Genomic DNA, 24310 nt, shown 5'->3' with positions numbered 1-24310 from the left:
ATTCGTGATGGACCGGGTTGGTCTCTTCCACTATAGGCTCCTGGCCCTGTCTCCCTTACGGTTTGAGGAGGTCTGGTCTGGGACAGTCCTGTTTCCAGGCCTGGGCTCCAGTGGAGCAGGCCCCATAGCTCAGGGCTACTCGGGAGACGGGTGGGGGGAAGCGGGGGGGAAGGATACCATTAGGGGTGTTTTCCAGGCTGCAGTGAGGGATTTGGGGTATCGCTCCCCCTCCCTTCCCCAGTCATTCAGACTCCAAAGTCCTGGTAATTCACAGAAATTCCAGAACCGGGTACAGTACAATCACCTTTATTCCAGGGTTAGAATGAGGCCGTGCACACTGCAGACAGGGGAGCACAGGATAGGGACGATCTCACAGCAGTACAGGGATGGGAGGGCAGGTTAGTCTTTTTAGATTATTTTTGCCTTACAGAGATACTACTAGACTCTGTTGAAAATGACCCTGTCTCCCTTCTCCCATCTCACCCTCTCTCCTCTTCAGAGAAAGCTCCTAATGCCTTCCTCCGTGTCTCTCTCTCTCTCTCTCTCTCTTACACACACACACTCTCACATCACATATCCTGACCGGAAGGACAATTCGTGCTCAGTTCCCCCCTCCCAATTCTGCAAGTATCTCTCTGTCCTTGAGGGAGAAGCCAGACAGGGCTGGGGAAACTTGGGAAGGTCCTTTAAGGCAAAACCGTGTGGAGTACTCAAGGTGTATGTGTTAAGGCAGGTGTCCGCAGCGGTGGCCAGAGGGGACGGCTGGGCTGGGCACAGAGGCGGCTCTCTCCGGCCAGTCTGGCTTCTTCCCTCCTCTGACAGCCAGCCCTCCGCTCCCACTAAAGTTTTGCTCCCGTGTCTTCAAAGCTCTGAACTTAAAACTTTCTCTGAATAGTCTCTTGAGATTGCATGTGAATTTAAACTTGAAGAAAGTTTCTTCGTTTTCACTACATAGCCACTGGACTGGCGCTCCCTTCACTGCGCCCCCCCCCCCACCCCCCCCCGCCCTGGCCTAGACACTAAGTTAATGCCAGACACAAGAAAGGGCAGACATGGCAGTGCGGGTTTAATATACATATATGTAGATATATATGTACACACAGTTAGCACGGTCAGGGCAGGGAGGGCATCTTGGCACAGGAAGGAGGCTGGGGTCACTGCACTCTAGTGATTTGGCTAGGAGGCATTCACGAGCCCAACACGCCAGGATAGTGGGGAAGATGGGCTACGGGCTAACAAGTCCCCTCCTGGACTGAACTGGTGGCGGGGGGGCGGGTGGTCAGTGCAAAGGAAGACACTGTAATTAGCTTCTTCCCTTCGTTCCAGCTGGGGGCGTTCTAGACCCGACATAGGGAGGGTCGCCTGTAGTCACCACGCTGGGACCCTGTGGGTGGGACGGGGTTGGGGTTAAGACCTAAGGAGCTCATTCCTCAGTCTCCCTAGGTTTGGAGTCAGTGTGTGCAACAGTCTGAGTAGGAATAAAGGAGTGGAAAAGAGGGCCCCCCTCCCCACATCTGGTTTAGGGGGGCCTGCTCCCAGCATGGGCTCTGGGGGAGGCGGGAGGGTCTAATGCTGGGTGCTCCACGGGGTTTGGACTTCGGGGCCAGGAAGGGATCCAGTGGTCCTCTCTCCTTAGATCCCTGGCTCATACCCATCCTAGGCCCATGGGAGGGGAGCAAAATGGGACCTGCTGGGGCCCAGGCCCTCCAGCCTGAGGAACCACTAGAAAAGACTCGGCCAGTCCAGCATGGGAGTACAAACTCGGAACTCTGGCTGTTCTTTGCCCGGTCCGGGTGGGGGTTGGGTAACCACCTTCCCTCCCTCTGCTCGTCATTAGGTCCACCCACCTCTCCCCAGGCCCTCACCCCCAGCTCGGCTCCCCAGTGTAGGAAAATACAGGTCCTTTCTGCTCCCACACTTTGGCCGTGTGGGGGAAGAGTGGAGGAAAGGGCAGTAGGAGGAATGTGCCCATTTCTATTTGCATAGAAACAGCCCCCACCTCCCCCTAAAGTGGGGAAACGAAGCCCCCCCCCCCCCAGCCCGACCCCCATCCTCTCACAAGGAGGAGGAACTTGATGAGCTAGACATACAGACGGACAGCCAGAGCGTGCGCACACGCACACACACGCGCACAGTAAGGGGGTTAGGACCAGGTTAGTAAGTGGGTAGACTGGGGGGGTTGCCCTCGCCCCTCCCCTGGAGGCTGGGGGAAGGGAGTGGTCCATTGAAGGTCCAACCTTCCTCCTCTCCTCCCCCTCGCTCAGGCTTTCTTCGGTGGCGGAGCCAGTTTGATGATCTCTTCCTCCGAGGGCTGCCGGATGATGTCTGGGGGCAAAAAGGGAGGTGTCCAGAGACGGGAGGCATGGACGACAGCAGGCAGGCCCGCCGCATCCGCCTCCGTTCTCCCCAGAGTCTAGTGCTCCAAGGATCACCCCTGGGCGGGGGGAGAGGTGCACGGTGAAGGCGTGGCCTCCTACCTTTGTACTTCTTGGCACTGGGGATGCGGGTCAGCTTGGTGTCCAGCTCATCCTCCTCGGAGATCTTCAGAACACGGGTTCTGTAGTCCACCACCATGGTGAGCAGGTCAGGGCGGCGAGAGATCTCAAAGATGTGCTCGATGTAGGAGAGGTTGTCTGAAGGAAGACGGAGACGGGGTCAGGCAGGCTGGAGAGAGGCCTCCCCTGCCCCACCAGGCCAGGCTTCTGGGACCCACACTGGCTATCAGAGGGCATGCCCCTGGAAGGGGCGGGGCTGCCGAGCAGGACAAGAAAGCTAAGGCACCAACAGTAAATACGGAGGACTTCCCGGGAAGAGCAGGTGGTTGGTCAGTGAAGTTTAAAACATTAGGGATTTAGAACGAGGGATTCGGGCTGAATACCAGGTTCCGCGTTGCGGGGAGGGGAGAACAGAAGAGTTAAATGGCCTTCCTGACCCCCCCACACCCACGCTGACTCCCAGCACTCCTCGTCAGCATCAGAAAGAATGTCCCAACAGCACCCGTGGGGGTGCAGGCCCCAGACCAGCCAGGAGAGATGCTGGGCCTCGTGAGCTCGGGCACGGCCGTGGCCAGAAGGATGCTCTCCATGGCTGGGCCGGTTCTAGACTGCAGACGCCCTCCGTCCTTCCTCCCTGGCTCCTCCCCTGTGACCCTCTGCAGCCGCCTCCTGACCGCTCGCCAGGCTACAGGCAGACGAGTACCTCTCGCGGCCCACGGGGCCCAGGGGTCACTTACGGCCCGCCGAATACCCCGTCCCTCAAGGCCCCCCACGGCGCAGCCTTAACTTACCTTTCCAGCCACCGCTAAATGTACCCTAGGCCCCGCCAGCCAAGCCAAACAGGCCCCCTTTGCTCTTCCAGGCACACCAGACACTCCTGCCTCTGGGACTGTGGTCCTTTGCCAGGCATGCCCCCGCTTTGGACCCTGCCTTCGAAATACACTTGCCTTGCACGGCTAGCTTAACGCACCGACTCCCCGCCCAAGCCCCTCCCAGAGCAGTGGTCTCTAAAAGTGGATACGAAAAACGTCGGAACCTGTGGTTTTACTTCTAATCTCATCGCCTTCGACTTGTGTTTTAATGTGTTGTCACACATCTGACAATAGCACAGGGGCGTGTGAGCGCCCCCGTTAGTGACTGACAGCACCGTAAGGCACGCAGGGACCACCAACCCCGGGTCTCTACTCGCAGCCTCTCTCCCGTCCTGCCGGAGAGGAGAGTGCTTGGCGCGTGCGGCCCTGACCTTGCTTCTCGCTGCCGCCGCCAGGACTGAGCCCGAGAGGCCGCGGCCCCCGCCCACCTTTGTCCAGCTTGTTGTGGCTCTCCAGGAAGCTGAACCAGGCACTGCCAGTAGTGATCTCCTCGCTCTTCTCGCTGGGGATGTCCTCCTTGCAGGCCGATTTGAGCTGTTCCAGGTCTTCAAGGGTGATGTTGTTGGTCAGGTCCTGGAGGAGGGTCCCGTACTCGGCCATGACTGGGGGCGGGAGGAACAAAGGGAGAGGCGGCTGAGCTGGAGGTGCCAGTCCGGTTTCCTCACCGGCACCCGCCTCCACCAGCTCCCTCCACCCTGGCGGAGGCTGGCGGGGGGGGGGGGGGGGGGGCTCCCCCGGCTGGAGGGAGAAAATGAAGACCCAAGGGCGGCAGGAGCAGTCGGGAAGAGACGAGAAGCTAGGGGCCAAGCTTCAGCCTAGAGTGACAAGTCACACCTCCTTCTCCCCCATCTTTTTTCATTTCTGGCCCCCCCAGCAGTAACCCTGGCAACAGCTCCCCTGACTGAGGAGGCGGTTACCATAGCAACCTGCTCCAGACTTTCTCACCCACTGCCTCCCAGGCCCCCCCCAGAATCGCCCCACCCACCTGCACCCCCTCCCCCTGTCAAAAAAAAAAAACCAACAAAACAAAAACCCCACAACACTCCAAAACGACCTTCAGGGAGAGGCAGGCTGGCCGGCCGTGGCAGTGAGAAGCTCTGGGAGGGGCAGGAGGGGCAGGAGGGGGGGCTGCTTGGTTAGAGCTCGTGTGTTCTAGCTCCCATTCTTCCCCAGAAGCAAAGGGGTCTCTCACTTCAACTCCCCACCGCCCCTCTAATGACTCATTTTGGATGGATGCCTAGGTGCTTGGTCTAACGGTCCCCTGGCCCCTCCGTGCCCCCCTGTATTCAGTCCTTAGGGCTCGGGCGGGCGGGGAGGGGGAAGCAACGGGCCACCCCCACCTTTGTGGAGCCCGTTTCTCCCTTGATGGCCGCCGGGCCTCCGCACAGCCCTCTCTCCTAGCCTTTGTGCTACGCCCGCAGCCCCCGCGCCCCAGAATACCAAGCGGCTGGCTCTGGCCCCCTGCCCGGTTCCCAGGCTGGCTGGGTGGCAGGGGAAGGGGTTTCGAGGCAGCTCTGGGAGAGTCTGGCAGCAAAGGGGCTGCCACCGCTGCCTGCACCCACGTCCGGCTGGCACCACCTGCGGGATGGGCTCCTGGAGGGGGCTTGGGCGAGGCTGCGGCTCCCCTAGGCCTTCACCCCACCCCTCTTTCGGGAAGATCTTGAAGTGGGAAGGCAGAGAACGCTCAAGGCCCTCCTTCCCACTAGGTAGGAAGCGTGACTAAGACAGGAAGAAGGAAGGTCAGACCTTAGAATGAACTTCTGGAAGTGATAAGACGTGAAACTCCGGTGCTGAGTTTAAAAGGGGCTCCCCCCCCCCCCACGATGAGTATATATTTCTTTTATAATCAGAAATGTAAAGCATTTTAAAAAGTAAGTTCTATCCTAAACTCTGGCTGAACCAAGGATTGGGACAAGGAGCTAGACGACCTTGTACTTGACGGGGACTGCCCACAAATCACCCCAATGCTGGCCTGGGAACGTAGCAGACGGCGAGGGGCTGGCCTCACCCCATTTTCCTTATTTCTGGTCTAGGTGCAGGGAAACTGAGGCAGAGAGGCATGGCACAGTAAAAGGCGTGGACCCAGAAGTCCGCATTCCCAACCCCCTACTCGGACCGGAACCAACAAGCCTCCCTCGGTGGCAGGCACTGTGACACACACACACAATGAGCCAGCAGGACCCCCACAAGAAACAGGCACTCACGGGCACGCTCACTTGCACAGCCAGGTGCAAGCAGACAGCAGGGCCCGGCGGCCGCCCCACCAGGCCGGGCCAGGAACAATGCTCTCTGACTGTCAGCACCAGGAGCCGTCTCTGCCTTGAAATCTAGGTCACAGCAGCAGGCTCTGGAGCCCAGCCCCCCCCCCCCCCCGCAACCCCCTCCATAATCCCGGGCCAGGAGAGGGGGGTGACGGGCAGGGGGGTCCAGGCATGAGGACATCAATGGGGGGGGGGTGGAGAGAGCTCAAAAGGAAGGGGCAGCACGGGAAGGAGGCAGGGTGCCCCCAAGAAGACCCTGCCCGCCCCCCCCCCCCCCCATGGAGGAGACCCTGGGACCAAGCCCTCGGCTGGGAAATGGGACAGCGGTTAGGGGTCTCCTGTCCATTTTCACACAGAAGAGGCTGTAACTAGATCCTGTGGAAGGAGAATGTGTGTGTGTGTGTCTCTCCTGGAAGGAAGTTGGGTTTAGGGCTCTGAATCTAAAACACAGACTTCCAGGGGAGGTGGGCGGGGAGGGATTAATGTGTGAGTGAGCCACCCACGAAGGAGGGGGGCGGTGGGTAGGAGCTTTCTTAGAGCGCGAGGCAGACGCGAGGCCCCCAAGAGGCGCGGGCACCGGGAGGTGGCGGTGGCGGGGTGTGTGCGTGTTCTGGGAATGGATGTGTACGTGCTAGGGCTGGATGGGTGGCGGTGAGCGTACGAGGTGTGTGTGTGTGTGTGTGTGTGCGTGTGTGTGTGTGTGTGCGCGCGTGCGCGTGTGTGAACGCTGCACGCGTGTGTCAGCTCTGTAATCACAGGCCCGAAAGCAGAGAGAAGGGAAGGGTGAGGAGGGCCCACAGAATGGAGGAAGAGCCGGGGCTGGGAGAGGGAAGGAGGCTGCAAAGGAGGGATCCTAGGGGAGGGTGCGGGGACTCCGCGGTTACCAGAGTGACCCCGGTTCTGCCCCCCCCCCCCGCCTCCCCCAGCGGTGGGGACAATGACACCACTGGATGGGAGGGGTGTGGGAGCGGCAAGGAGGGACAGAAGCTGTGCAGTAAGGCCCCCTGCGGGAGTGGGAAAGGCGGCCTGGGGGCTCCCTCCCGGGAGAGATCCGTCCAGCCAGGCCTGGGCGGGGCAGCAGGGGCAAGGCCAGCCCCTTGGGGAATTCTTGGGGTGCAAGGAAGTGGAATCTCCTTAGGTGGCTCTCAAGTCTCCCGGACAGGCACCGTCCTCGGGGCGGTGTGGCCCCGGTGGGGCTTGGCAGAAGCTGGGCTCCTTCGCCCCCGGTCACTTTTGTCACCGAGACTCAGGATTCCTCAGGGCCCACAGAGGCGTCTCCTCCCCTCCCAGCCCTGCAAAGTCTTCCAGGTCCCCGGAGCAGCACAGAGGTTGTCTGGGGAACACCAGGCAGCCTGGGCGGAGGCCATTCTTGGGACAGGATACCAAGGCAGGAACCGGGACCGGAGCTGAGGCTGCCAGGAAGTCAGTCCCCTTCCCTCCCAGATCATTCTGTGCTCTGCTCACTGCTTCCTCACACCTACCTTCCTTCCTTCCTTCCTCCCTCCCTCCCTCTCCTTCCAAGCTGGCCCCAGGTGGAGCCCTGACAAAAGTGGAAGTGATGGAGGAAGCTGGGGGGAGAGGGGCAGGTGGGGAGGATCTTACATGCTGGCCTCCGGGGATAGGAGCCCGGAGCAAGACAGGTGGGGGCCCTGGGGCACCACCTGCGGAAGCAGCGGGCCGGGGCACCCTGAGAAGCCTAGCAAATCGGGGTAACCCCTGTGCGTTGGGACACTACTTCATGCCCATCCCCTCTCCCGTTTGGTCCCAAACTCCCAGTAAACTTCAAAACAAAGCCTTCCCCCCCACCCCATCTGTGGCAGCTGCCAGAGTGGGGGGTGGAGGAGGTCTCCCACACCAGCAGGAGGGGGTCTTACTGCCTTGATTCTGGATCCGGGCATGGGGTGCCAGGTGAGGGGAAGCAGAGGGGTGAGTAGGGAGGGCAGGGCGCCCGTTCTACCTGGGCCCCAAGTTCAAGCAGTCCTAGTCCTAATGATTCCCTTAATAACCCACTCAGTTGACTTCTTCCCTTAGCTTCCATTCAACTTTGGGGGGGGGGAGTGTCTTTCTTCCTGTAACAAAGGAAGAAGGGGGCTCCAAGACTCGGCCGGCCAGCCAGGGAATGAGGGGAGACGGGATACCCGGGCCTCAGGCTGAGAAGGCAGGTGGGTTAGCCCTGGGCACAGAGGCCCTCAGTCTAAGAGAAGGCAGACGCCCCGCGATGGGGGCATCAGGAGACCTCTGGCATCGGGTCGGGCAGGGCAGAGAGGGCTGCCTGCTGGTGAGGTGGCCCGAGTGCTGGCCACTCAGCTGGTGGTGTCTCTCCTACTCCTGTTTCAGTTTCCTTCCCACCTCTCCCCCTCACCCATCTCCTCCTTCCTGCAGTCTCTCGCTCCCTTCCTCCTGTCCTATCAGTGGGCTTTCAGCCGGTCTCACTGGGTGGTGGCCCCGAGTACCGAGGACCGCTGGGGTCTGTGACTCAGTGTCCCCCTCTGAACACCCAGGGCTACTACTCTTAGGAAAGAGTGAGTTTCCCTGCTGCCCAGAGAGCGGCAGCTTGGGGAAGGGGGGGAGGGGCTTGAACTGGTTGGCTGCATCCAGGTGGGGGTCCGTAGGGAAGGGGACCGCCCGGCAGGGCGTGACTCCGTGGCCCTCTTCACGCATGACAACATGCACACAGGACGGGCACAGGTGTCGGGGGCGGTGAGGAAGTAGGCAACCGGGGCAGTGGGCAGCCTAGGGCATCTCTGGCAATCTCCCCAATGGAGTGTTTAGCCACAAAGGGAAGAGCAATTAAAGCTAATCGCTCTGACAGCCTGGGGGCCAGACTCGTCGAGAAACAAAACCCACACATTCAGCACGTTTCTCGAACTCCCCGGGGCCTCGCCCCATCCTGCTTTCGCCGGGTCCTGGCTCTCGGAGCCCGTGCCGCCCAGCCCCCAGCCCTCTTCCCCCGGCTCTGGCCACCTCGGCCTCGCTTCCTCCCCTCCCGTCCCCGACTGTGTCCCTGTCCCTCGCACACATTCTCCTCATTCTCTCTCTCTGACTTGGGCTCCATCCTTGGCTGACTCATACTCATTCTTTTTCTCCCTCTCCTCTTCTCCCACCCCCTCCTCCATCCCTGGGCCACTCGGGGGCGCAGAAACCAGCTGCTCCCGGCACCTAAGTGGACCTGGGGGGCAGAGGCCGCAGCAGCCCCTTACCTTCCCGGCTCCCCCAGCGTCGGGGCGCCAGGCGGGCTCACTCACTCCAATCCTGTCTCCCTGTCCCTCTGTCTTAAAGAGGGGCAACCTGAGGCCCAGGGCTCGGAGACTGTGCCCAGACAATCAGGGTGGCCTGGGGACAGGGGCCCCCACTCAGCTGTCCCGCAGACAGATGTTCTCCCAGGGGACGTGCACATGGAGGCCGTGGGGGGAGGGGGTGGATGTGTAGTGCAGGGACGTTTGTGATTTGCTGTGTGCGAAGCGATGTGTGGAAGAGTCACATGGGTGTGTGTCACCGTGTGTGCTGGCGTGTCTCTCGTAGGTGTGCGTGTCCCTGTCGCTTCCGACACGGACTGGAGGAAATTAGGGCTTTCGCCTTAGCTGCTCCTCCTCGCCCCCGGCTCCCGCCCCCCTGCCCTGGACACGCGCCCGCCGGTCCCCCGGTGGCCCCCGCGGGCCGCGGCGGGGGTCCTGGCCGAGCCGGCCCGCGCGGGAAGCGGGCTCCCGGCCGAGTGTCCCCGGGCCGGGCCCCGCACCCCGCATGCCGGCCGCCCCCCGCGGCCCCGGGTCGCCGCCCCTGCGCGCCCGCCCGGCCCCGAGCCCGACCCCGGCCCCGGCCCCGGCCCCGGCCCCGGCCCGCCTCTCACCGCCGCGGGCTGAGCGCTCAGGGCGCGGCTCTCCGGCGTCCCGGTTCCTGGGCAGCGTCCGGAGCCTCCTCCTCGGCTCCCGCCGCTCCTGCCGCCGCCGCCGCCGCCGCCGCCGCTTCCGCCCGCCGAGCCCGAGTCCGAGCCCCGCGCGCCCCGCCCGGCCGGCCGGTGACGTCACCGCGGGGGCGGGGCGGGGGCGGGGCTCGAAGGAGGGCCGGCGGGTGGGCTGCCGAGGGCCGCTGCCCGCGCCCCCGGGGACTGCGGGACCCGGCCCTCGGGTTTCGTTCTTTCCCAGCGGGACACCCTCGTCCCCTGGTTCCCTTTCGGTGGCCGCGGCGGCTGGGACCCTGGGGAGCACACAGTGCGTTAGGGTTTAGGCGTTCGGCGGGCCTCGGGCCTCTGATCCTCTTAGCTGGCTGACCTGTGTTTGGAAAAACCTCTCTCCTCCCCTTCTGGGTCAGGGGACCCGCTAGCGAGGGATCGGAGGCTGGCTCGGGCTTCTCCACATTGGGGGCGGGGGCGTGGGTAGGGATGCAGGCGGGAAGCAACACGGGGCCTGGTCCCCTTGACCTGGAGCCCCGGATCTTCTCTCCTCGGGGGTGATGCCCGGTTGTGTTCCTCTCACCTTTCCCGAATATATCGCCCTCCTGCCTTCCCCCCACCATGATGTAATTTTATTTTCTGGGGAGGAAAAGAGCAGCAGTGAGCTCAGCATGCAAATATAGACATCTTGCAACGCCGCACTTAGCTCTGTCTCCTAGCTCTGCCTCTCTGCCCAGGCCCAGCACCCGGCGGCTCTCAACTTCCTCTCCACCCCTAGGGACTTTCCTCCCCCAGATTCTCAGCCAGACTGAAAGAGGGAAGGAAGAAGTGGGGAAGCATCTGTCTGCACCCCCATCTCCAGCCTGAGGGCTCTTGCCTCAACTCTGGCAGGGTCTGGCCCTGGGAAGAGGTCCGGGCCCCACCAGTTCCCCCGGCGACCTCTGGGAACGATGGCCCCGGCCTCCCTCGGTTGTGGCCTGGCAGAGCCGCCGGGTCAGGCCTCCGGGACCCCTGCTTTCTTGGTCTATGCTGCCCCGGAAAGAGGCTCAGGCTCCTGGCGTCTTGGGTTTTCCATAGGCCTTCTCTCTGCTCTTCAGTGGCCCTCTCCTGGCACCACACTTCCAGAGTAAGACCGCCTCGTAATCTGCCTTTGAGGATATCTCGTTTGTTCTGCGTTATAGGACCGAACATCGTTTCACTGACCTGTCGTTAAGACTCAGAGAGACTCAATGGTGTGTCTGTAGTCAGTGACAGGCTCAGATCTTCCCGAGGCAGCAGGCACGGGGGACTGGGGCTCCGTGCTGGCTCCCGTCCTTTCTTGGGTGGTTTATGCCTCTGAGACTCAGTGTCCTCACCGGTGAGATGGGGACGCTGATGCCCGTCTGCCAGGGCTCTTCTGAGGACTGGCACAGAGGGGGGCTTGAAACCTAGAAGCTTCTCGTTAGTGTGGGACCTCCCAGTGAGCTGTACTAGATCGTAAGCTCCCTGTTAGAATCGCATCCGCCCAGGGCCCACAGCACGGATTAGACTGAGCATTAAATGGTTACCAGTTGGGTAAAAACACGGTCTCTGCTCTACACTCCTGTGCCTTCCGTAGGAGCATGTCCCGGGTTTGTCTTAGAGGTGACGCTTCGGTAACCTCGTGTCTCCTTCTTCCATACCGAGTGGCCCCCTAGTCTCTCAGCAGCGCCTTTCCACCTGACCCATGACAACTGTCCCATCTGTGAGTTCTGGGCGTGATCAGTAGCTTGGTTCCGCGACTCGACGCCTGGCTCCCTTGCCCATACGCCAGCCTGGGCTGTGCCGGACGGAGTGCGGACCCCTCCAGGCAGGAACCCCGGCAGCCCAGATCCAGGGCCGGGGGAGGATCCTGAGTGTACGAAACGCAATGTCTCCTCTCTATTTGGGACCACGACTCGGGGCCACGCTTCCCCAATTCCACCTTGTCTCTCCTGGTGGCCTCTGAGTGTGAGAGTCCCCTCCCCTCCCCCTGCGCATCCCCCTGGGCACTGCCACAGGACTGAACTCAAACTCTGCCACCCGCCATGCCCACCCATCCTCGCGGCCACCCCTGGAACATCCATCTCGGCTTGTGTCTCTGGTCTCTCCTGTGCCCCCCTGCGTGATACACATGAAAAGCACCTGCCCGTGCTTTTCAGGTTTCCCACTGACTGCAAGGTTCCTTCCCGAACTCCTTGGCCCCGTCGGACCCACTCTTGATCGAAGGCCTAGAAAAATGCTCACTTTATGAAGCCATCAGAGACCCCTGTGACCTCTCTCTTCTGAGCCATCCTGTTCCATTGTTCCTTCTTCCAACAGACGTTTGTTAAGCGCCACGTTTTGTGCGCCAGGCCCTGTGGGCACAGGGGCAAGGGGCCCCCGGTCCAGCGGGGGAAGACAGGCATGTAAATGACGATCTAGGGTAGAACATGCTGAGGACTGGAGTAGGAGCATAGAGAGCGCGCGGTGTGACCCCAGAGGAGGGACCCGCAGGAGGGGCCGCCTCTGGGAAGGCCTCACCGAGGAGGTGCTATTTGGGCTCAGTCCTGACATTCAAATAAGAGCTGCAGGGGGGGTGCTATCAAGCAGCCCGTAATCGCTTAATTACTCATTGCTTTGTGTTTGTCTTCAATTGTTTAGTTGCTCGGGCTCGACTTCCCAGGGAGGCTAATCAGCTCGGGAGCAGGGACAGGCCCGGCCCTCCGTCTTCTCCCTGAGCCTGTGAGCAATGCTGGACAAACACCATGTGTTGGGGGGCGGCGGGGTGGGGGTGGAAGCTTGTTGACTAGTAGCAGATAAATAATCCACTCTCCTCTGGGACGACTGCCTGGAGGGAGCCCCCCCTCCTTCTATCAGCGCCCTCACAAGGCACCCACATCTAACACTCCCCCCTCCCACAACCCCGTCCTCCGGCTGCCCCCCTCCTGCCACGGGGTGAGGCCTCCTCAGCAGATACTGGTTCTTGCTGCCCCAGATCCTTTATTGAGGCCTCTCATTTGACCCAAATACATTAACAAGAGATGGCTGAGAGACAGCCCCAAACACAGGGCCCGCCCTTCCTCCTGGCCAGGGACAGACCGGTCAGAAGGATGCAGGATTTGAGAGTGTGGGGAAGAGTGTGCGCGGGTGGAGGGAACTGAGGAGGAAAGAGTCCCAGGAAAGATTGTACAGAGTGATGGACGAAACGAATAGCGGGCCCAGGGCCACCGTGGGATAGGACACGAGTCAGCTGAGGCGCCCGGGCTGGCACGTGGGTTAAGAGTGGGATCTGTCCTCGTCCGGTGAGGGTCAGGGGCTCAGCACTCAGCCGGCAGACCCCGGCGCGCCCCAGGGCAGAGAGTGACCCGGTGTCCCTGGAGGGGCCCAGGGAGGGACAGGGGAGGCAGAAGAGATCACGAGGAGGAGAGCGGGCGGGCTGGGACACGGCGGCCACAATAACTAGTCATCGTCGTCGTCCTCCTCCTCATCGTCGTCCTCTGTGTTGATCTCGCCCTCCAGCACGTCCTCCAGCCAGTCCTCCAGCTCCTCAGCGGAAGGCAGGTCCTCCTCATCGTCCATCTCCAGCCACACGCTGTCCGCCTGGGTGAGGCACACACAGGGGACCCGAGCTAAGCCCCACTCAGGTCTTCAGACCCGTCACAGGGCTCCCTGAGTCCTTGCCTACAGCCTCCGTCCCTTCCCTGCACCTGTCATGGCCGGGGGCGGGGCGGGGGGGTGCTGTTCAGGTGGAGGTCTGGGCTGGGGTAGTGATGGAGAAAGTGGCTTGGCGAGGAGACCTTCTCCCTCAGCCTCTCCAACACACCCGTCGTGCCCTTGATGAGGGACCACTGGTGGCTCCTCGTGGCCAGAGAACAGAGCCAGCAGCCCTTCAGATCAAGGCTTTCCTAACCTGCTTTCCCGGCACCGTCCGTAGAGACCTCTCGACTCTCACACCACAAGACACAAAACAACGACAGCAACAAATGACCTGCCTTTTCCAGAACCTGGTATTCATTTCCCTACTTTTGACTTTTGGCACTAACTTTTCTATCGGTCTGGGGATGGCTCCTCACAACTTCCACGTGGGGGACTCCTATAGGTTGTCCAGGCTCCACTTTAAATGCCACTCCTTTGAAACCCTTCTCTCGGATTCTCTGCAGCAGAAGCAGCTTTGATTTCTGTGCCTCCCTGGCATTTTATGGGGCCATTTGTGATAGAGTTTACGAGATCCGGGCGCGTAGTTAACAGAGCACCTGCCTCCCCAGTCGGACTGACAATTGTATTAACGAAAAGACTGTGGCTTCACTCAGTTCACCTCCGCGAGCACGTCTGAGGCACCTGCCACGAGGGAGCGAGAAGCTTTCTGCCCTCAAAGGGCGCGGAGTCGGCTGGGAGGGGCAGGCGTAACACACAAAGAGCCACAGAGAAGTCACATTCTCAATGCCAAGTGGGCGCTGGGAGTGGCGAGGAGGGGTGGGACTCCAAACGGGGGGTCTGGACATACTTCGTGGAGGAGACGGGCTGTGACCCGGGCCTTGAGGATGAGAGGCCAGTTCCAGCAGGGGTGTGTTCAGGGCCCGAGTCTCTCCCCCTCCCCGCAGCCATGAGCCCGGCCGCGTCTCATTCCTCTGGGCAGGGTTCAATGCCCAGTCAGCAGAGCAGGGCATGTGGGCTGGGCCGGGAAGCAGAGTCAGGGGCCAGCGGGGCACGAGGGAAGGAGACTCACATCAGTAACGTTGACGACTCCTATCTGTGGGGCCGACAGGTCGATGTCAAATGTCTTCTCCCAGTATGGCACCAGCTGCGAAGAGAGCATGTGTGGTTAGTTAGCATGAGTCCAGGAACACACGAGTCCGGGAGGGCGAGCACGAGGCTCAGTCCAGGGGTAGAGGAAGGTCCCCCTGAACCCATGTGGATGGGGGACAGGCCCAGCCGTAAGGCCCAAAGGGAAGGAGCGGAGGTAAGCAGTGACAGGGAAAAATCCCAGAGGGAAAGAAAGTATCAGGAGGGTCGGCTGGAGACATTGGCCTTTCCTTTCCGAGAAAAACTGCGTGGCAAACCCCTGTTTCCTGAGCCTTGATCTGTTACTACGTGACCTTGTGACCTTGGGCAAGTCACTCCTCGATGACCCTCAGCTTCTACATGTCTAAACTGAGGTCATTATCCCTGGTCATTGCCAACGTCCCTCACGTTTCCATTAGTTCACACTTTCAACAATGAGTATTGGGGGGGTGCCTGGGTGGCTCTGTTGGTTAAGCATCAGGCTTCGGCTCAGGTCATGATCTCAGTTTGTGGGTTCAAGCCCCGCGTCGGGCTCTGTGCCAACAGCTCAGAGCCTGGAGCCCGCTTCGGATTCTGCGTCTCCCTCTCTCTCTGCCCTCCCCTGCTCACTCTCTGTCTCTCTCTCTCTCTCTGTCTCTCAAGAATAAATAAAAAAATGTCAAAAAAAATTAAAAAAATAAGTAAACATTAACGAGCGCTAGGTGTTGGGGATCCCGCTGGGCACAAAGCTGTCCCCTGACAATGGGATCCCTGTGCTTGGACTCTGTGATTGTGTAGACCCACCTGCAGAATAGGGTGTCCATCTGCCCCCCCCCCCAAAACTCTGGGCGTTTGTAGGAGAAGTCAGCCCTGGGCACACGAGCTACGCGCCTAGCCTCTGCTCTGGGAATCGGGTGCCGCATTCCGTGAGATTCACTTCCCATCCTGCTTCCCCTTCTCAGGGTGCCTTTCCTGCCCACGGTGCCCTTGAACCTGTACTGGACATAACCTCCCGAGGTCCTCGAGCCAGGAGTTGGGGCCGGGACCCTGAAGGAAGCTCGTCTCAGAAATGGCCACTCTGAGGCGGGGGGTGGGGGTTAGGAGAGCCTTGCCCCTCACCAGTGGGAAGTCATCGGGGTCGATCCAGATGATGCTGAGGTCGGGGTTATCAGTGTTATCTTGAGCCACGGACTTGAGCGTCTCCAAGAACTCGTAGCCATCTTGTAGGGAACGCAGGGAAGAAGTGTCAGGTGGGGCAGGGGAGAAGGGGACACCGAGGCGGCGGGTGTCCTGACGGCCCCCCACTGCCCGCCATTGCCCGCGGATCCCCAGGAATGCCTCCCGTTGAAGCCTGTTCACTCACAAACACCCGCGTCCCCCTCTCACCAGTGCCCCCCCATCCAATCCTGCATTCCTCCCTCACCAGGATCAGCTTCCTCTGCGAAGGCCACAATGTGAATTCCGTCCATGTCGTCTTCCTGTTAGGGGGAGGGGGGCTTAGCTGTGCTCCCCGAAGTTAGAGAGCCAGACACACCCTACCCCTTCCTTGAACCTGAGTTGGATGGGAATCCAGCTTCTGGATTCAAGGACAGGTACGTCCTTGGGGTGGTGGCCCTGTCCCAAGGGACACGGCTCGCTTCAGCGCCAGGGCCCCCACACCTCTGTTGCAAACCCGCTAGCCCCAGATCTCGGGGCTCCTCCCCCTGTTTAACAGCTTTTGTGTGTCTCGTTCGTGGCACGTCCTTCGGAACGAAACCCTCCGCACTCTGCCTGTGCATCGATTTCCTACAAGCGAGGGCACAGCAGGTGGGAATATTCCAGGGCTTGAGTCCTCAGTCACCCCTGCTCCCCTAGGGGCCCGGCCCCATCCAGGGGACACTCACCCAGGTTTCATACATGCTCTCGGGCTTCAGCTTCCTCAGGGTGGATCTGGAAGAGACCGTCACTACTCAGTGGGCGAGAAGGATGCCCTCCCAGGGGGCCCTCGCAGCGGAGGCTGCCTCTGGGTCAAGCCTCGGGCACAGCCGGCTTGTAGCCCAGAACAGAGCCATCTGGCAAAGTCTAAGCTCTGGGCACCAGGCCCAGATCATTGCCTGGTTAAAGCAGGTGGGAGAACCCAGAGTGGGCCAGCGGACTGGGAGAGAAATCTTTGGAAGAAAGGTAAGACCTGGGCGTCTGGGCATCCACTCGTTCACTCATTACAGCTGAGAGTCTCTGAAGTTCTAGGCCCCGGGCCAGGTGCCGTGTCGATGGAGCTGGACGAAGCTGACCGGCCCTGCCCCGGTCTAGTCGGGGGAGTGAGAGTTGGTGGCGTTTACACCAATGAGTGGGTATTTCCAGTTGTGGAGTGCAGGCAGGGCCTCTCGGCCTCAGCACCACGGACATGTGGGGCCGGACAATTCTGTTGCGGGAGGCTGTCCTGGGGGCACTGGAGGAGGTCAGGCAGCGCCCCCGCTTCTACCCAGCAGCGCTCTCCTCAACTGGAAATGTCTCCCATGCGGCCAGTTGTCCCCTGGAGGGTGAAGTCCTCCCCCACTTCACCCCCATCAAGAACCACTGATGCAGGGCGACGATGAGGAAGGACAGAGCCAGATCTGGGTTAGGATCCCATTCTGACACCCACTACCAGTACCCGTGGGGTCTGTTGACCCTGCTCCCCACCTCCTGTGTTCCTCCACGAAGCTGACAATCTCCTCCTCGCTGTTGGGCTTGTCGGGGATGGTCACGGGCTCTTCCATGAAGGCCTCGTAGAAATCAATCTCATTCAGCTTCAGGGTCAGCTTCTTTGCCACCTTTGGGGGAGGGGGTGGGGGGAGTGGAGCAGGGGGATGTGGGTCACGGGGCGAGGCAGTGTCACGGGGAGCAGCCCTTAGAAAGGAGGTCAGACAGCCTGGGCCCTTGTCACTGCCACTGTGACAATGGACAAGTGTCTTGACTGCTCTGGGCTTTGGCTGAACGCTAGAGGGGTGGGTTAGGGAATCTAAAATCTTTGGGGCGCGCGCGAGAGGCCTGAGGTGGGGGTGAGGTGAGGAGTGTCCTGTGTAGGGAGGGACCGTAGGTTCTGAGAGAGAGGTCTGGAGGGCAGCTGTGGGGAGCGAGGGGGACCCCATACGGCCGCGGGGAGGAGAACCTTGCTGTCGAAGGTGGCGAAGAAGGGGATGTAGGGGTGAAACTCCTCCGCGGCGTCCTCATAGGCCTTGTAATCTGAGGGAGTAACTCGGAGTCAGTCTCTGGGGAGGCCAGGGTCAGCCGGGGAGCCATGTCCCCTCTGTTTCTCCCCAAGGCTCCTTCGGCCAGAGGGGTTCGTTCTGAGACCCCCACCCCTCAGTCCTCTGAGAGCAGCTGCACTTTAGCGGGGAAGGTGGAGCGCTGGGGGTGCCCATCTGGGAGCCCCCAGTGCAGGTGGGTCGGAGAGAGGAGGGCGTAGAGATGGGGAGACAGTGGGCCGAGTGGGAGTTAGGGGGACAGATAAAACGGGGGTCCAAGGAGGGACACCTGGGAGTTACCCACGCTCTGAATCTTTGCTCTTGAAGTAGCCAATGAGCTTGATCTCGTCCTCAATGTTCTCAAATGCCTGCAGCTCTCGTTCACCCTCGATCAGTTCCACGGGGTCCTCTAGGACCTGGAGGAGCGGGGCCAGCGGCGAGAGTGTGAGTTCTCTCCTCGCTGGAAGGAGGAGGAGAGGGAGGAGGGAGGCAGGGCTGAGAGGGAGGCAGGGGCTGTCCATCACCTGCAAGCGTGTGTGTGTGTGTGTGTGTGTGTGTGTGTGTGCGCGCGTGCACATGTGCATGGCTGGACTCGGTCGGCGAAGGGTGTCAAGACTTAAAGCCACGCCGTTAGGGGCAGGGGACCCTCACATCGAGTAGAAACTCCACCAGGGTGTCAGCAGAGAACTCGCCATCGTACTCGATGACTTCATCTCCCTTGAACACGTAGATGCTGTCTTCTTCCGTGAGTCCTGGCGAGCCAGAGCCAGAGGTGAGCCCGGCCGCCGGGCTGCCCACCGGCCCAGGGCCCGCGCCAGCGTCCCTGGACCCCACGTCCTCCTCTCCACTCTCCCTTCCCCCGCCCCTCTCCTCTCCCTTCAGACCCCACAGCCCTGGGATCTGTGCCGTTGGCTCTAGTCCAGGTGGCTCTCCAGGGGGCATGGGGGGGGTGCTGGGGCTCTCCGGGAGAAAGTGGGATCAGTGGGGAGTGGGGGGTGTTAAGGGGACATAGGGAGATGTGGGGTCTAACAAGGGGTCTCCCCTTCCCTGGCTTCCTTCACCTCCTGGGAAGACTCGGGCCGCTCGCTGCCAGTCCAGCCCTCTAACCCACTGCTATTACTGACTAGATGACTTCATCACTGACCGTCCTCCCCAGCCACACCCGGAGCCCAGTTCGGGCCTGTGCTGCTCCCTGGTGGCCGGTGTATAACCCCCCGGGCCCCAGCTCTGGACGGAGGGGTGTGACTGGGCCTCTCCAGCCTCGCCGCCGGTGGTGTTCCCTGGCGTCCCCTTTCCCCCAGCACCTAGCCCTGATTCTTAGGTGAGTATAAAGGCCACCCACCCCCTCTTTCTGGGATTTGAGCCTGGGTCTCTCTAAGGAGTAAAGGAGATGCCAGAACCCCAGCCATAATCGTCCCAATTTCAGTCTCCCCACCCCGACCTCCGACTCCATTCCCAGTGGGCACCGTGGGGCCCTTGGCCTAGACAAGGACTGCCCTCCGAGTTGCCGGCCTGGGCCCCGTCCCACACTCCAGGCCTCCCCTGTCCCACACGCTGCCTCGCCCCTGCCGGTCCCTTACCTAGTTTCTTGGCTACTGCCGCGTCCTTCTCAGAGTCCACCAGCCCGAAGCCAACGCCCTTGTCTTCCAGGACTTGGGCCGCTAACTGGAGGGAACGGAGGGTTAAAGTCGGCTCCAGGATTCTGTTCCCATCTCGGGGGGCTTCCCGGTGGGGTCGTTTGGGGAATAGAAGACTTGCCCTGGGTGCCGCGCGGGGATCCGGGGCCTCTCCCCGTGTCCTGCAAGCCCACCCCTTTGGTCTGCGGTCCAGTGTTGGCCCCTGACCCCTACGTGGCCCTTGTCGGTGTGCTTCTGATCCTGCCCTTGAAGGTGTGATCCTTCCCGGTTCCTGAGGGGGTTCCTGAGGGAGGCCCTGCCTGCAGAGTGACTGAGGTGCCCCCCATCCTGATTGAAGGCCACGCTCGGTGGGGGGTGACATTAGAAGACCCTGAGTAACCCCCACTGGGGAGAGCTTTGGAGGGCAGGAGGGTGTGGGGGGAGTCTGGTCATGTCCCTGAGGAGTGGAGAAAGCCAGAGGGTCACGGTGGCCACCGCTTGTCACCTTCAGAGGCAGAGACTCCAGCAGGCCCTAGAGGGGACCCAGGCAGGGCACTCCTCCCCCTCTTTACCCCAGCCCCTCACTCCCACTGGACCCTGCCCCCTCGGCCTCCCGGCTGGACCCTGGAGCCTGATGCACTCTGCCGAGGGCGCCCCACCTAACAGACCCTGGTGCCGGATCCTCAGGAGGATGGGGAAGGGAGGCTGCTGGCAGGTGGATGGCCAGAGATGTTGAACGCTCAGGATAAAAATACTCAGCGCATTAATCAGATGGCAGGTTCTAGCAGCCACAGGGACACACACACACACACACACACACACACACGGGAGCCTGCGGTCCTTCCTCAGGGCGGGCCGAGGCCCATCCATACTGCCAAGGGCCGCAGAAGCTTGGGTGAGAAGACATCCTTATCCCAGGATGGAGAGTGTGTGTGACCACACGTCCCAGTCGTCCCCAGACACAAACTTTTGCTCTCGTTCTGAAGTCCACTTGGGGGTGGGAGGAAGCTTCCCGCAAAGAGAAGCGGGGGGGGGGGGGGGAAGGCATTCTGCAAGAATTTTCCAACCAGGGCATGCAGCCTGGCCCAGTCTGGGCAGGGAGAGGGAGCGAGGGAGAGGGAGGGAGGCCATGGTGGTCTCCGTGGAACCACCAGCTGGGAAGCGGATGCAAACGAATGTCGATGAATGTGGATGAATGTGCAAACGAATGTCGACGGCATTTAAAATTCATACCGGGCGGGTCTCCTTGGGGTGCAGCAACTAGACCGGGGCCACAGCGCCCCACAGTGCGGCTCTTCCCCTGTCTTCTGAAGAGCGTCCCTTTCCTTTTTGGAGCCCCCCCTTCCAAGGACACCCGGGTCCTGGCCAAACCCAGCGCTTTGCGGCGTGGAGGTGAGGTCTCCCCGCAGCCTCTCTGGCCCGCGATGGCCTGACTGGGGTGGGACTTTGGGTTCCAAGTCTCCCTTCTCTTGTGGCGAAGGCCACACGCCCTTGTGTCCACTGCTGTCCCTCGCGCCCCCCCCCCCAGGCCCCCTCAGAGGCTGCGCGCGCTCGCCGGCTGGGGCTCGCGGGGGAGGGGGGGCGGGCGTGCCCGTGGGCCTGCGGAGCCCCCCCACTCACCTCCAGGATCAGCTCTTCCATTTCGAACTGTCTCTGGGAGGCCTTGTCGTCCTCAGGGGGCTCGTGGTAGAGCAGCGCCAGCACCTCGTACTTCTTGAAAATGTTCTTGTAGTTCTTCGCGTTGACGTTGACCACGCGGTCCACACCGTCGTACTCGGGGAAGTCCAGCCCGTCTTCCCCCCGCACCCCCGGCCTGGGTGTCCCCAGCAGCAGCAGCAGCAGCAGCAATGCCAGCCGCGGGCCGGGCACGGCCGCGGCCCCCATCCTGTCTGCAGTGCCCATGGGCGTTGGCGGGGTCTGGGTCGGGTCGGCTCTCCTAGTCCAGAAGAGGGTGGCCGGGGCAGGGAGGGGCCCTGGGTCCTGAATCCCGAGTTAGGGGCTCACGGTGGGGGCGGGGTGGGGAAGGGCCCAGAGCAGTGGACAGAGGACACTGCTGGGTCCCGGACAGGCTGCCGACAGAGCCAAGAGTGAAAGGGTCAGGAGGAGGGATAGGAGCAGGGGGCGGGGAGGGAACCGGAGCCGGCCCCGAAGTTGGCACCCGTCGGCCCCCACCTGGTCCCATCTAAATATGTCTCTCGGCCTGGCAGGAGAGAGGATAACCTTCTGAGGCCAGGGCAGCTCCGCGAGGGCCGAGAGAGACCCTCCCACCTCCTACACCTCACCCCGCCCCCCCGCCCCCCCCCCCCGGCCTCCCAGAGCCCCTCCCCCGCCCCTTCCCCGCCGTCCAGGACTCCTCAGCACGGTCCCCACGCAGGCCTAGAAGCTCATCGCCATATTAAGAAAGGAAAAGGCCTGAGCTAAAAATAAGACCAGATGAGTCGGAGGTAAATGATGCTGGGCTGGGGGAGGGGAGGTGTGGGGTAATTAGGGAGAGCCCCGGGAGGGCCAGGGTACTCGGACTGAGGGGAATGGGGGTGGAGAGGAGGGATTCTGGGTCAGAGATTGAATTCACGAACACAGGGCACGAGGGGCACAGACGCTGGATTGCCTCCCCGTCGTCGTCGTCGGAAAACCCGGGAAGCTCCTCTGGACGAGGTCTGTTTGCTCGATCCCGCGGGCGGAGGGGGCTGTGAAAAGCAAGCGGGCTGCAGAAAGAGACCCCCTTGCACTTCCCTTCAGAGAGCCAGGACCAGGGATGAGGTCATCCTCTGAATAAAAGATGGAGCCTCGTCCAGGACTGGCCACCTGGCTCGGCCCCAGCCAGTTTCCTGTGCTTCACTCAACACTCCTCAGTCGGGATGCAGGGAAGGACCGGGCGGGCGGGGGGCAAGGAGCCCTGGCTGCCGTCCACCCTGCAGACATGCGAGGCGGGGGTTTCTCTCCGCGAGGAGGCCCAGGAGAGGAGGGGAACCGTCCGGCCGCCTCCTGCCTCCTGCCTCCTGCTCGCGCTCTGCACTCCCATCAAAGGGGACCCGGTTCTCCAGGGCACGCAGGGAGGGAGGCTTCCCCACGCTGGACCACGATGCATTCTCGCAAAGGGGATCAGGTGTAAACGCCAGGGGAAAGGTTAAAACCTGAAGAGGTGGGACCTCGACCCGAACCCCAGCCGGGGAGGTTGATTCATTCTGTGCACCTGAGAGTTGGCGGGAGGAGGGACTCTAACTTCCTGTGCCCCGGCCTGGGGGGCGAGCACCAGAGAGGAGCTCCGCTCTAGGCTCCTGGGAAGGAAGGACCCTCTTCTCGGCCCTCCGGGGCTCTTACCATGCACAGGTAAACTGAGGCACGAGGGAAGCCAGGGGAGAGGCTGGATCAAAGTCAGAAGTCTTCCCTTCCCACCCTGAGGGATCTCCGACTTTGGAGAGACAGGGTTTAGTTTGCACCCAGGCAGGGGCGTGACATTATCTTCGGAGGAATAACTTTGCCCCCTCCTGTGGGGTGGACCTTGCCCAGCTAAGCAAGGAAGGCCACAGAAAATCTCAAGAATGTGGCAGGAGTGGGTCCAAGAGAGACAGCTGTCACTGGAGGAGAGGCCGGAGCTAACCTGAGCAGGGCTGGTGGGAGCTGGAGAGGCCTCAGAACGTTTCTCCTGGTCTCACAGGAGAGCCACTGTCGTGCCCGCAGCCCCGCAGCCAGAGGGCAGGAGGGAGGGCCGGGATTTCTTCCCTCCGCCGCATGTTGGTGGGGGGTGAGACCCTGGAACACCGGCCCTGTCCCCCAGGACGCTGACCTCCTGCTCCCCCAAGGATGTGAGATGGGGCGAAAAGGTGACCTTGGCCCCGCAGCCTCCCCACCTTCTCCCACTTCGTTCCCACTCCCTGCCCTTGGCCCTCCAGGCCTAGCCAGTCCTTCCCAACAGCTGTACCTTCCCCTCCTGCCCCCTGCCTGCTCTTCCTGCTGCTGTGTTCCCTACTTTCTGCTCTGTCCCTTCTCTCTGAGCCCCTGCCTTCAGGCCCTTGGACTTGTAAGCCTCAGCCGCTGCTATCAAATGACCCTGAGTTGGGGCCTCTGTATTTTTAACCCACCAGACACCCGAGGCTCCTGCTACTGAAACCCGAGGAGCTGGCCCCTCCGTGCTCCCCGTGCTCCCCGTGCTCCCTCACTCCCCACACCCTGGCCCCTCTGTCCTCCAGGTCTGGTTCAGCCCTGTCAGCACCAGAGAAGGACCCCAGGCGGATATAGCCCTGTCTCTAGGGGACCTGGTGCTGGAGTGGGGAGGCTGACAGGTGGGAGAGACCTCAGGAGGGGAGGAGTGGCTGGTGACCCCCTACGATGGCTTCCTCTTTGCCACCCCACGGCCTCTCGTTCCCTAGAACCGTCCGCGGACCTTCCTCCCTCGCCGTCCTTTTGTTCTGTTTCGTCTTTTGTTTTTTGTTTTGTCGGTGTATATTTTCTGCCCGACCCACGCTGGGGGACGAGTCTGTGGGTGGTTAAGGGCACAGGTTTTGGAATCCGACAGACCTTGGTTTCCTCATCTAAGAAACAGGGTGGCTGATAAGAATCTGTTTGCTGTGTGAACTCGCGGATGGGGCGTGCGAGGCCCTCGTCCCACTGCCAGGCACGTGTGCTCCCACTTAACACATACGCTTTGTTTTTGGTGACAGTCTACGACTTCCCCCAGCTTTCCTTAGCATTTTCCCCAGCCCTGCGGGCTTTGGGGACATGGCCCCTGAAGACGTGTGCCAATGAGCTGACCCGCAGCGTGAAGCCCAGGGAGCAAGAGCCAGCAAGTGGGTGAAGGGGGAGGGGCCGCCCCCGAGGGAGACACTCCCAGGCTCGTCTTCCTCCTCCACCTGCGACCAGCCCGGAGCCTGGCGGAGACCAGGATTTGGGGAATGTCTGTCACCCTGTGCAGAGCCTGGGGTGCGAGGGGCAAGGGCGCTTCACCCACAGTCAAGGCTCCAGGGATCCAGAATGGGGTGGGGTCAAGATGGCCCGACAGCGGGGCGCGGAGGGCGGACCGGCGGCCCCGTCCCCAGAGGAAGGCATTCACCACTCGCCCTGTGACACTTCTCAGGTCCTGTCTGGACCTCAGGCTCTTCATTGACTTCGTAAGGTCTTTTCTAGCGCTAAAGCTCCATGAGGCGTCCAACCGCCAGCCGGGACGTGGCGCCTGCGGCCCCCTCTCTAGGCGGTGGCTCCGCTCTTTCTCCCTCGCCTGCACCTGTGTCTCT

The 24310-nt window shown here is 61.6% G+C and overlaps 2 protein-coding genes across 3 annotated transcripts; both read right to left on the bottom strand.

Moving 5' to 3' along the window:
* Positions 1-290: 290 nt before the first annotated feature.
* Positions 291-9591, bottom strand: PEA15 (proliferation and apoptosis adaptor protein 15). 2 transcript variants are annotated; one of them, XM_053209443.1, is made up of 5 exons: positions 9476-9591; positions 3796-3969; positions 2478-2633; positions 2238-2325; positions 291-1384 (listed from the first exon to the last, which is right to left on the bottom strand). In XM_053209443.1, the coding sequence occupies exons 2-4, from the start codon at positions 3965-3967 to the stop codon at positions 2261-2263; spliced, it is 393 nt and encodes a 130-aa protein (XP_053065418.1). In that variant the 5' UTR covers positions 3968-3969; positions 9476-9591; the 3' UTR covers positions 291-1384; positions 2238-2260. The 2 variants fall into 2 exon arrangements, with proteins under 2 accessions (XP_053065418.1, XP_026904347.1); XM_027048546.2 differs by having other exon boundaries at positions 291-2325.
* A 2882-nt stretch (positions 9592-12473) lies between these two features.
* CASQ1 (calsequestrin 1) lies at positions 12474-21310 on the bottom strand. Its single transcript, XM_027048527.2, has 11 exons — positions 20700-21310; positions 19044-19128; positions 18115-18215; positions 17768-17879; positions 17388-17461; positions 16919-17049; positions 16141-16186; positions 15681-15735; positions 15377-15477; positions 14223-14297; positions 12474-13096 (listed from the first exon to the last, which is right to left on the bottom strand). Exons 1-11 carry the CDS (start codon positions 20979-20981, stop codon positions 12956-12958), a joined length of 1203 nt encoding a protein of 400 aa, XP_026904328.1. The 5' UTR covers positions 20982-21310; the 3' UTR covers positions 12474-12955.
* Between the last annotated feature and the right edge of the window lie 3000 nt (positions 21311-24310).

Source organism: Acinonyx jubatus, chromosome E4 (assembly GCF_027475565.1).
Source record: "Acinonyx jubatus isolate Ajub_Pintada_27869175 chromosome E4, VMU_Ajub_asm_v1.0, whole genome shotgun sequence".
NCBI classification, from domain to species: domain Eukaryota; kingdom Metazoa; phylum Chordata; class Mammalia; order Carnivora; family Felidae; genus Acinonyx; species Acinonyx jubatus.
This window is presented reverse-complemented; position numbering and strand designations above follow the sequence as displayed.

Bases quoted from the DNA above. Each gene is read 5' to 3' on its own strand.
- PEA15 (XM_027048546.2), bottom strand. From the start codon at position 3,967: ATGGCCGAGTACGGGACCCTCCTCCAGGACCTGACCAACAACATCACC. The intron at 2,634-3,795 runs GTGGGCGGGGGC...GTCTTCCTTCAG, and splicing joins CCACAACAAGCTGGACAAAG to ACAACCTCTCCTACATCGAG. The intron at 2,326-2,477 runs GTAGGAGGCCAC...TTTTGCCCCCAG, and splicing joins CAGTGCCAAGAAGTACAAAG to ACATCATCCGGCAGCCCTCG.
- CASQ1 (XM_027048527.2), bottom strand. From the start codon at position 20,981: ATGGGCACTGCAGACAGGATGGGGGCCGCGGCCGTGCCCGGCCCGCGG. The intron at 19,129-20,699 runs GTGAGTGGGGGG...CGTTCCCTCCAG, and splicing joins TGGAAGAGCTGATCCTGGAG to TTAGCGGCCCAAGTCCTGGA. The intron at 17,462-17,767 runs GTGGGTAACTCC...TTACTCCCTCAG, and splicing joins CAAGAGCAAAGATTCAGAGC to ATTACAAGGCCTATGAGGAC.